Below are 12,216 nucleotides of genomic sequence, written 5' to 3'. Positions count from 1 at the left end.
TCCACAGTTCATAATCCAGTTCAGCCGTAGCAGCACTAACAAAACTCTAATTGTTTAAGAAAATTTACAAGAAAGGAAGCAAGAATACAAAACATTGAATATTTACAAGGTGTGGGTCCAGATATCAGAACACCTCAGCAATTGACTATGAGGCTCACATGAAAGCAAACCCAAAACGTACAGTTCCAGGTCTCAAGAATATGGTCATCAAATCCAATTGTGCATGTCTTCCTCAAAAGAAGTTGTGCTGTCTTTGGTTGACTTATCTTACATAAATAATCTATTAGCAAAGAACACATTTATTTAACAGTATGCTTTTGGAAAGTGTCACATGAAACAGTACAATGTATCAAATTTTAATGAAGAATGAGTGATATTATTCTTGATAAAGGACTAGGCTCAAATAAATCATATATATATAATAACAGTCAAAACACAAATACAGACCGGCAACATGGCGGCGCCCGCGTGGCTGCGCCGCTGCTCCCGGCTGCTGGCCCGGGCCAGGCTCCCGAGCGTTTCCGCTGTGCGGGCGAAGTTCTACGTGCGGAACCCGCCACACGCCCAGCCAGACTGGCTGAAAGTTGGCCTGACCTTGGGCACCTCGGCCTTTCTGTGGTTCTATCTCATCAAGCAGCATAATGAAGCTGTTTTAGAGTATAAAAGAAGGAATGGATTGGAATAAACTTTTGGAATACTAACACAGTATGCTCCATAGAGTGATACAACAGTTCCTCTGGACCCCAGTCTGTTGAGTTTTTAATGTGAGATGTTATATGTGAATATTTGTCAAGCCAACATTTGTGTTTTACATCATTACATGAAAAAATAAAAATCCTCCTGTAAAAAAAAAAAAAAACACAAATACAGGTAAGACATACCCTCATAATTTAAAATAATACATTTGTGATTTAAGTTTATATTATATGATTCCTATATAATAATACATGGTAAGCAATATATTATATTGTTAGGTTAGACAGAGAGATATATACAAGTAGCTCTATAGAAATGAAAACTCTGACATCTTAAATTTGACCTAAATCAAGGTTAGGTTTTATTAGTAATAATTCCACTTGTCATCTTAGACTTCAGAAGAGCTTTTATTTAATCACTTGAATATTGCAAGTCTGTTTTTTTTTTTTAAAAAAAACCCTTCTCAGACAATTTTAACTAATGCTCTTTTTACCATTTATTAAATTTTCCCACAGCAGTCAGAGGTATTAAAATTATTAAGTTGGTTTTAGTTATATTTTTTGGAAATAAGCAATGGTTCCTCCCTTTCTTATTTTGCAATGGTTTCCAAATTTTAGTGTGAAATAAATACCTGCAGAGTTACATTGAAAAACAGATTCTTTTTTTAATTCTTTATATATTTTATTTATATATTTTTTTATTTTTTTACATCATTGTTCATTTTTAAACAGTATTTGCTTCCCCTCACCCCCTCAGGTGTAGTCCACACAGAGTTTCCTTCCCCAGGGCACCCGTGCACCATCATCTCAGTCCCCTGTGCTCCTCCCTCCCTCCCTCTGATCCCTCTCCCTCCTCCTCCCCTGCAGGATGTCTCTGGTTTATAATTGTCTGTTTTTGCTTTGTTGTGTTTTGTACTGTTATTATTGTTTTTACACTGATGTCTTATTTGGTTCCCCTATATTCCTGCTATAAGTGAAACCATCCGATATTTTTCTTTTTCTTTCTGGCTTATTTCACTGAGCATAAAATTCCTTCAGTTCTATCCACGTCACTGCAAATGGCATGAGTTTATCTTTTTTGATTGCTGAATAATATTCCATTGTGTATATATGCCACATCTTCTTGATCCAGTCATCTATTTTTGGACATTTGGGTTGTTTCCAGGTTTTACCTATTGTAAACAATGCTGCAATAAACATAGGTGTACAGGTGTTCTTTTGAATCAATGTTTTTGTGTCCTATGGGTAGATCCCTAGGAGGGGAATTGTCAGGTCATATGGTAGCTCCATTTTTTAGTAGGCTGAGGAACCTCCAGACAGCTTTCCCTAGTGGTTGGACCAGTTTGCACTCCCACCAGCAATGTAGGAGAGTTCGTTTTTACCACATCCTCGCCAACATTTGTTGTTGCTTGGAAAAGCAGATTCCTAAGAGATTCTGATTCTGTAGCTCTACAGTGAGACCCAAGAACTGTTATTTCACCAGCACCCCTTAGCTATCCATATGCAAGATATCCAAGGATCATACTTGGATAAACTCTACTGAAGAAATGTCTTTCCTTAACAAATAGTTAATGAGCACTCTCTATTTGAGAGGCACTATGCTAGATTCTAGGGATACAACAATGAAAAAGACATAGTGGAAGTACTATTTTCAGAAATCACTGTATTTCCAGCACCTAGCATGAACAACAACTTTCATACATATTAGCGATGAAATAAATGTCTGTTGAATGAAGAAGCACATACGTTCAGAATTGAGTGATGAGGGTCTCCCCTGATGGCACAGCGGTTGAGCGCTGGACTGCGAAGATGCCCGCAGCCTCTGCAGCTCTGGTTCAATCCCAGGCCACCGGAGAGGGTCCCACATGGCTCGCAGACCTTTACTGCCATTCCCGCTGCTCCCCTCAGCAGTGTATTTTGTTGGTCTGCCTATTCTGTTCCCCACTCTGGCTCTGGTGAATTCTCTCACACTCCCACGCTTCTGACTGTACCCAGTGCTTATATAAATAAATAAGCAAACAAACAAATAAATAAATAATTGAGTGATGAAACCAGATAAGTAAACAAGGAAATACAATGCAGTGCGATCAATACTATTTTAGCGATATACAAGGGAGAACATGAGAAGGGAATGAATGCTTCATGAACTAATTTTTTTTAAGATTTATTTATTTATTTATTTATTTATGCAAGCATGGGAGGGTGAGAGAACTCACCAGAGTCAGAGCAGGGAGCAGAGCAGGCAGAAGGACAGAGGTACACTGCTGAGGGGAGCAGCGGGGCAGCAGGAGAGGTCTGTGCATCATGTGGGACCCTCCTCCAGTGACCGGGGAGCAGCCAGGGATCGAACTGGGGCTGCAGAGGCTGCGGGCAGCTTCGCAACCCAGCGCTCAACCGCTGCGCCACCGGGGAGGCCCTTCATGAGCTATTGATGCCCTACTTCATGACAGGATACTGTGTGCACTTTCCAATATTTCACACAGGAAGAGAAGCAGTCACCCAGCATCGGGCATCAGATAAAGTTTCCAGAGAATCGGGCAGCACACACTAACTCTAAAAGGACAAGGAGTGTGTGTGTGTGTGTGTGCGTGTGTGTGTTTTGGAAGAGGATGTAGAAATTTAGGGAATGAGCCAGATAGAGAAACCATGTGCAAGGGTGGAACACAAGGAAAAATAAAAGCATCAGAAACTGAAATACAAGTGTAAATAAAACCAGGTGCAAACGACAGTGCTGCATAATTCAAAGCAATGAAAATGGGGGTCCTGCCCATTTAGATGTCATTTGAAGAGCAGTAGAAAGCCCACTGCCCAAAAATCATCTTCTTGACAGCCTGTCCATTATATGTGAAAGTCTGCCACTGGAAACTCATTACTTTGAGTCATTGACAAATTGCCCCGTTAAAAAACAAATATCCCTCCCAGACTTCATTTCCTTCAAAAAGAAAACTGATTACAAGATTGGAAGATCAGAAAATGTGATAGCTATCGTGGATTTCATTCCTTCCAGGAGTTGGACACATTTCCCAATGATTTCCTCATGGATGAGATTGGCAAAATATAGGCTAGATGCTCCAGCTGTTTGTTGAGATGAGTCTGCAACTAGTTAAACAATTGGTTTGGTGTCAGACTAGAAAAGAAATTCTAGCAGTGAGCCAATAGTCTTTATTGTTGGCAGAGTCTTGTTCAGCATTTATAGTTTTGGCTAACTACAAATAATAGCTTTTAAAACAGTCAGAACTGCCCAAAGGGCTACCTCAGGGAGCATTGAACCCTAGGCACTGAGGGATTTAAGAACAGCTTGCCCTGTGGTCAAGCAGTGGAGAGGCCCCTTTTAACCAGTGTAATGTTATGAATTAAGCTTGAATTTTGAAATCAAAAAATCTCAGTTCAAATCTCAGATTCTCCATGCTCCAGCAATTGTGATCGCAGGCAAGGTGCTTAACCATACTGAGTTTAATTTCTTGATTTATAAATCAGGATCAAAACACCTCCCCTGCAGCAAATGCCATTAAAATATCATATGTAAAAAACACCCAGCATGGTGTTTGACACACTGTATGCATTCAATGAACACTAGGTATTAGAAGAATGATTCTAGTTCTGTGATCTGGTGACTAAAATGAAGACATATAAATATATGTTAAATCTGCAGGTGACACAAGGTAGGAAGGACTTTGAAATGATCTGGGCAGCCTTGGAATGATGCTGAACCTAAACTGACAAGGTGAGGGACAACAATTTATAGAAAGTACAACTTTTAGATTCAACACATGCTAAAAGTACAGCGTGATGTTCCTTCCTCATTCACTGAATAAACATTTATGGAGCACTGTGCTGGATTCTGGGAAAACATTAAAAAAAAGATTCGGGCTCTGCCCTCAAGGAGGACAGACAACTTAGAAGATAAGTTACAATACAAAGTGATTATTCTAATTACAAGAGCATATATTAGGTCCAGAGGCAGCTCTGTAAAGGGAGGGAAAACTACAGAGTGGGAGACAACTTCCTAGATATCAAGATCCCTGCGTCTTCTTAAAAATGATTACAGGGCTTCCCTGTAATGAAGAGCACCATGAAGCTCTCTGCATCCATTGCAACACGAGTTCAATCCCTTGCCAGGGAGCTGACCCACATGGCACAGCAAACCTCTCCTGTCTGATCCATATGGCACAGCAGACCTCTCCTGTCTCACCCGCTGCTCCCCTCAGCAGTGTATTTCAGTCAATCCACCTGTTCTGCTCCCTACTCTGTCTCTGGTGAATCCTCTCACCCCTCTTCCCCCCAGCATCTCTGGCCTGTACCCCAGTTCTTGTATGCATAAATAAAAAATCTTTTTATAAAATGATTACATTATATTTATTTTTTGAATAACCAATGGTGATTTGTGGTGTAAAATACAAAATGTATAGGATGAATAAAGTAACTCTTCCTCCCAGCCCTGTGCCCCACTCACAACCCCACTCCGTTTTGCACAGAAACAACTCACTATCACTGGTTTCTTATAAGAGCTAACTGGACATTTTTGGAATCTGCTTTTGAAAGCTGAATAAGCCTTTGGCTGGAAGACAAGAGGTCATACAAAGAAAACTGAGAAAGCAGAGAAAACTGTGTTCATAGGCAAAATGGGATGTTTGTTTTGACATTATTTGAGCAAGAGGATAACGAAAAGATTATAGGAGATAATACTGGAAAGATAGACAGGGCCAGGTCATGAAAGGCCTTATAAAGCATGTGAAGCAGCTTGGACCCTACCAGTAAACAATAGGGAGTCATGATAGGGCTTGAAGCACAGGGGTTATGTGATCTGATTTGCATTACAGAAAATGCAGGCATCACGGTGAAGAACACATTAAAGAGGAGTAAGGCAAGGGGCAGGGAGATCAGTCAAGTAGCTGTTTGAGTAGCCAAAAAAAAAAAAAAAAAGGATGATGGAGAGTCTGAACTAACATGCTGTAGGAACACACAGAAAGATACCAAATAGAGACTTAGAAGGTAGGTGTAAAGGGTCTTGGCAGCTTGAATGAAGAGTCTAAGATGACTCCAAGTTTCAGGCTTGGACAACTGGGTGGATAGAGGTCTGAATCACCATAATGATGGTAGTGGGGTAGGGAGAGGAGGAGGGGCAGATATGAGTAAAAAAGATTAATTTGTGACAATACTGAGTTTGGTTTTGAGGCACCTATGGACACACCATGTCCTACGTGTCTAATCTCAATTGAGTATGCAAGTTTGTAACTTACAATAAAGATCTGGGTCTATAGATATAGACATCAGCACAGTGGATGAGATGATCTAAGTAAATGGTATAGAATAAAAAAAATACTGGAAAAGACTGGCATTGAAAGGGTGATGAAGGAAGAGTCCACAAGAGCATGAGGAGTAATCAAAGAGAGATGAGAAGAGTCAGGAGAGGAGCAGCATCACACAAGCCAAACAGTAGGCACTTTCAACAAAGGCCTGTAGACAGAAATACAAGTGATCCATCCTTACATACAGCACAAAGAAGTCCAGTAATATAAAAACTTAAAAATTGTTGGATGTGGCAATCAGTTTGTCACTGGTTCCTTAACAAGAACAATTAATAGTGGTATTAGAAAAGCCAGATTAGGGAGAGGGAGTTTTCAAAAGGAGGTAAGGAAATAGAGACAGCAAGTATAGAATATTCTTTACTCTTTAGAAAATCTTCCATGATGGTGGAAGTAGAGAAATAGGGCAAGTGCCAGTTGGGGACAGAGTTGAAGGAGAGATTTGCTTGTTCCTTTTTTAAGTGGGAGAAAGATGAGCATATCTAAATGCTGATAGGAAGTAGTCAGTAGCAGGAAAAAGAGTGGTTGAAGATACAGATGAAAACGGGGATAACAAATAAAGTAAGTTTCCAAAGGAGGCGGGAGAGAATGAGCTCTAAACCATAGGTAGATGGATTATCCTTGAACTGGAGAATCTAGGTCTATTGCTGCTAGACCAAAAGAAAGGCGGTTAGGACATGCAGGGACACAGCTATGTGGCAGGGTGGAGTGAGGGAAGAAAAATGAAAGTTAGCCTCTGATGGCCTAGATCTGCATAATGAAATAATAGGTGAGGTCATGCTGAGAATAAGTGGATCATGGGAATAGGTGGATGAAGTGGAAGAAATATAAATGTTTGGAAAGATGAAGCTTGTGGATAGGTCATTTACAAGGACACTAAAATCACTCAAAATGATGGCTAGTATTGGGGTAGGAATAAGATTATTAATGAGGTGCTGAGGTCCTCAATAAGTGGTGGACAGTAGGTAACAGTAGGAAAGACTAGAAGTCGTCTCACCAAGTAAGAGAGAACAGAGAAACTCTACCACCAAAACTTGGAGAGGTGGGGCCTCCCCAGGGGCGCAGCGGTTGAGCGCAGGGTTGCGATGCGATGCTGCCCGCAGCCCCGGCCGCTGGTTCAATCCCCGGCCGCCGGTTCAATCCCCGGCCACCAGATCCATCCCCGGCTGCCAGGGAGGGTCCCACATGGCGCGCAGACCTCTCCTGCTGCCCACTGCTCCCCTCAACAGTGTACTTTGTCACTCTACCTGTTCTATTCTCCGCTCTGGCTCTGGTGAATTCTCTCAACCTCCCGTGCCTCTGACTGTACACAGTGCTTGTATAAATAAATAAATAAATCTTTAAAAAAAAAAAAAAAACTTGAAGAGGTGGTTTAGTAGATGCTAAGCCCCTCATCCAGAGTAGGTGTTCAATAATTGTGAAGAAAGCACTTACTCTTTTCTTAAGTCAACATGACCATAAAATTGCAGTAGTAACTCACAGGAAGTAACAATCTCAATAGACTCAGTGCTGGTCAAACCACTCATGGAGCAGTATGTCAATTTCTAGGTACCTTATTTTTAAGTGAAAAATTACAAACTATAGCGCATCTAGATAAGGGCCAAGAAATCACTAAGGACTGACTAGGTATTGGACATGTTTAGTCTAGTAAAGAGATGGCTAAAAGAGGATGGTAGATGTCAGGAAACATTTAAAGGGTTATTTCTGCTAAACATGGTAAAAGCAAGATTAATGTTTAGAAGTTACAAAGAGGGCCTCCCTGGTGGCGCAAGGGGTTACGCACTACACTGTGAAGCTATCTGCAGCCTCTGCATCACAGGTTCGATCCCCGGCCAGCCAGGGAGCAACCCACATGGCGCAGCAGACGTGCCTCACCCACTGCTCCCCTCAGCAGTGTATTTCAGTCAGTCTGCCTGTTCTGTTCCCTACTCTGTCTCTGGTGATTTCTCTCGCCATCTGCACCTCTGGCCTGTACCCCAATTCTTGTATACATAAATAAATAAATCTTTAAACAAAAAAAGAAATTACAAAGAGAAGATTGTGATTCTTTTTCCTTCATCCAGTGATGAAATGTAAAGTTCCAAGTGGGGGCAGCTGGATATCAACCTGGGAAGGAAGTTAGAATGGCCATACTTTTTTTTTTTTTCAAAGACTTATTTATTTATGCATACAAGAACTGGTACAGGCCAGAGGTGCGGGAGGGTGAGAGGATTCACCAGAGACAGAGTGGGGAGCAGAACAGGCAGATTGACTGAAAATACGGCTGAGGGGAGCAGCAGACGAGGCAGGAGAAGTCTGCTGCACCATGTGGGTATCTCCCCAGCCGGCCGGGGATCGAACTCATGCTGCAGAAGCTGTGGATAGCTTCACAGTGCTAAGCTTAACCCCTTGCGCCACCAGGGAGGCCCAGAACGACCATACTTACAGAAGATGGAAAAAACAATCAAGTTGTTGTGGGCCACGGATCAAGCTGATTTGTAGACAGTAGGAGAAACTATTTCTTACTTTTAAAGTGCAGAGCTTGGCTATAGTAGAAGGCCCTCCGTGACTCTTGCTATTGGGAAAGAATGAGTCAGAAAATTCAAACCTAGAAGAAAAACTTAGAGAGGGGTTCAAAACGAGCACAATCAAAATCCTAAGAGGAGGGAGAGAAGTGGGAAAATAAAGCAAATAACCTTCCAGGAAACAAATTTTACTGGCCACTGGAACTGGTGGGAAGACTCTGCAAAAGACCTTTCCAATGTTACCTTAAATTAATACTTGGTTATTATTTCAACTGGGCGGAAGAAATCAGGATTTGGACTCTTAAAAAGCCATGTTGTTTCCTGCTCCAGATGAAGGTAGTAGCTCCTAGAAAGAAAATGAGAAAGAAAGTAGTGGTATATGCCTTACCTTTATAGACTATTCCTAGTGGTAGAGAAAGATAGCTGAGAGTAGCTGTTGAGGCCTGCTCTGGAAGTCCCCTATGGCCACAGATCCAGGTTGTGGAAAAACCAAAAGAAGCTAGTACCTAGATGTGACTACTTAGAGTTCGGAGAGGTATAGATGCTTATGTGTCTTTAGTACCTGCTTATAAAAGAGCATTTGAGCACAGGGTAGAACAGGCAGGCCGAAATCAGAGACAGTGGCCTTGGACAGCCTACAGTAGAAAAGAGAATAAACGGTGGCTTTTTAGTGTGGAAGTTGAACCTGATTAAGTTAGGAAGAATGTATTAATGATTGCTTAAATTTCATGAAGTTTATCATTTATTTTATGTAACATTGCTGTTCAAGGTGTTACACGTGGATGAACAGGAGCAGCATTGCCTGATAGAAATGCATGCTCTAAGGCCCCACTCCAAACCTACTGAACAATAATCTGAATTTTACCACAAATTAATCAATGTTATTCACCACATCAACAAAAGGAAAGACAAAAATCACATGGTCATATCAATAGATGCAGAGAAAGCATTTGGCGATTAGATTCAAAATCTATAATAGAAACTTTCAAAAATGGGGATAAATGGAAAATACCTCAACATAATAAAGGTCATATATGACAAACTCACAACCAGCATCATACTCAAAAGGGGAAAAACTGAAAGCTTTTCATCTAAGATCAGGAACAAGACAAGGATCTCCCCTACTATAACAGAGCATTGGGAATCCTAGCTAGAACAATTAAAAAAGAGAAAGATAATAAAGGAACCCAAGTTGGGAAAGAAGTAAAGTTATCATTTTTTGCAGACAACATGATAATATATACAAAAAATTTCTAAGGATTCCACTGAAAGATTATTAGAGATAATAAATCAATACAGTAAAGTGGAAGGCAACAAAATCAATATATAAGGATTGGTTGTATTCCTATATGCAAACAATGAACTAGAAGAGAAAGAAATCAATAAAATAATCTTTGGCTTATTCTAGCCTCGGTCTTCTCGCCTGTAAAATAAAGGTCATTATAGTAGTTTCTTCCTAGTGCCCTTATGAAAAGGAGTGGAGAAAAAGGTATGTAAACCTTCCGGCACAGTGCCTAACTCACAGTAGGTACTTAGTATATAGTATCCGTTACTATTGAAAACCATCACTTTCAAAGTGAATTAGAAATAATAAAAAGTAGTATTAATGACCCTCTGCAGCCTTCCAAAGTCCCCGAAAGTTCCCTTAAGAGCTTCCATGGAAGCCCCATCTGCTCCTCCTTGTCTCTAGCCAGCAATCAAGCTAAAGCATTTCTTATTCCATTAGATTGCTTTTCTTTTATTTTCCTGAATTGCCAAGATTTTCTACTTTTTCATTGTAAATAGCCTGCGCTTCTAGTACATTGAAACTAATATTTTTTTGTGTGGGCTGGCCTGGAAATATAACTATAATATTTTTTTCTCCCATGGAAAACTGCATACAATTGCCTTCAGAATGAACTTTGAGTTCCAGTTGTGTACAATGAGAGGCTGCTTGTGTGTCAACATATGGGGAGGTGACAATGAGTTAGATAAACTAATTCCAAAATTCCAGAGGTGACTGAAAGGTCCATGAGAAAGCTAAAAGGAGTGAAAAGTAGGGCAAATAGATCAATATAAGGGCACACTCTCAAGATTTAGAAAGCTAATACAGGAAGGACAATATACCTCAGGAAAGGTTATTGAAAAACAGTAACAACATCGAAAAACCAGTTTTCTACTATATTAGGTCAGAGACCTTTAATCAGCAGTTTAGGATCTACAAAAAATAGCAAGGCTTTACAAGCTATGTCTCCAAGACGGTTACCTCCTCCCACCCTGCTCTCTGCAATTTGCGGGTACGACAGAGCAGAGTCCCTACCGCCACCTCTCAATCCTCTTCACCCCACACTCCTACAGCCATTGTCCAGGTTCAGTCAGCTTTCCCCTGCCCATCTCCTCCTTCTTTCTGGAGAACTTCAAAGCTTCTTGTTTTTCCTTACGAAAAGGAAGAAGACTCCTATCTTGGTTAAAATGAGATAACTGGTAAAAACAGTGTTCTCAGAATGAGGAGGGGTGGGGAGCTACTTACAAAGGACCATGAAAAGGCCAAATGAGTTTGTGCCTTCTCGCTGAAGTCTTTAGAAGAAGATGGATTAGGGACCTCCCTGGTGGCATAGGGGTTAAGTCTCAGCACTATGAAGCTATCTGAAACCTCTGCAGCACCAGCTCGATCCCTGGCCAGGGAGCTAATCCACATGGCACAGCAGACCTCTCCTGTCTTACCCGCTGCTCCCCCCAGCAGTGTATTTCAGTCAATCTTCCTGTTCTGTTCCCCACTCTGTCTCTGGTGAATCCTCTGACTCCCCCTGCACCACTGGCCTGCACCCAGTTCTCATATGCATAAAAAAATAAATCTTTTAAAAAAAGAAGATGGATTATATCTGGAGGAACTCTGGATTAAGAAGGCAGCAAGCTATTTGCAAATAGACCCACTATTTGCAAATGTCCTTTGGAATATCCATGAGATTCTGCGAGCACTGAGTTGTACTAGCAAGGACAAAAGGTTCCTGCCACCTGCTAGTGGGGAAGGAATTTTCCTGGTTGTTATGAGACGACAGTGTATGATAAGGAAACTACTTATGGCCTCTGCACACCCTATACACTACACGCTGGCCCATAACCACAAATGTGCTCAAGAAAGAGGGAAAAGTATTTGATTTACTTCTACCAGTTATCTTCAGCTAACAACACAGGGTCATGCTAATCAGAAAATCAGAGGCTATCCTTCTACTATGCGGAAAATGTTTTCTGAGGCAAGCAGCATTTTGCTTCACTTTTTCATCACCAGCACCTCTATTTTCTAGGTTTTTGTAGACTACAACCTGAGTACACTATGTGCCTGGTGATGGTGCTGGTGTTTGAGTTCCTTATATGATTATAAAGAAAGGCTCTGGGCCTCCCCGGTGGCGCAGCAGGTTGAGCGCCGCACTGTGCACTGTGGGGCTGTCTGCAGCCTCTGCAGCGCCGGTTCAATTCTGGCCAGCCGGAGAGAATCCCACATGGCGAGGCAGACCTCTCCTGTCTCGCCCCGCTGCTCCCCTCAGCCGTGCCTTCGGTCAGTCTGCCTGTTCTACTCCCCCACTCTGTCTCTGGTGACTCCTCTCACCCTCCCGTGACTCTGGCCTGTACCCCAGCTCTTGTATAAAAAAACACTTTAAAAAAAAAAAAAAGAGGGCCTCCCCGGTGGCGCAGCGGTTGAGTGCTGGGTTGCGAAGCTCCCCGCGACCTCCA

At 41.6% G+C, this 12,216-nt stretch overlaps 1 protein-coding gene across 1 annotated transcript; it reads left to right on the top strand.

Annotated features, from left to right (window-relative positions):
• Positions 1 to 269: 269 nt before the first annotated feature.
• LOC311187773 (NADH dehydrogenase [ubiquinone] 1 subunit C1, mitochondrial-like) lies at positions 270 to 685 on the top strand (the record flags this gene model as incomplete). Its single annotated transcript, XM_084259097.1, has 1 exon — positions 270 to 685. Exon 1 carries the CDS (start codon positions 455 to 457, stop codon positions 683 to 685), a length of 231 nt encoding a protein of 76 aa, XP_084115223.1. The 5' UTR covers positions 270 to 454.
• Positions 686 to 12,216: the final 11,531 nt, after the last annotated feature.

The sequence above is a fragment of the Talpa europaea genome (genome assembly GCF_964194135.1).
Source record: "Talpa europaea genome assembly, chromosome: X".
Classification (NCBI taxonomy): domain Eukaryota; kingdom Metazoa; phylum Chordata; class Mammalia; order Eulipotyphla; family Talpidae; genus Talpa; species Talpa europaea.
Note: the sequence above shows the minus strand (reverse complement) of the source record. Positions and strands in the feature narration are given on the sequence as shown.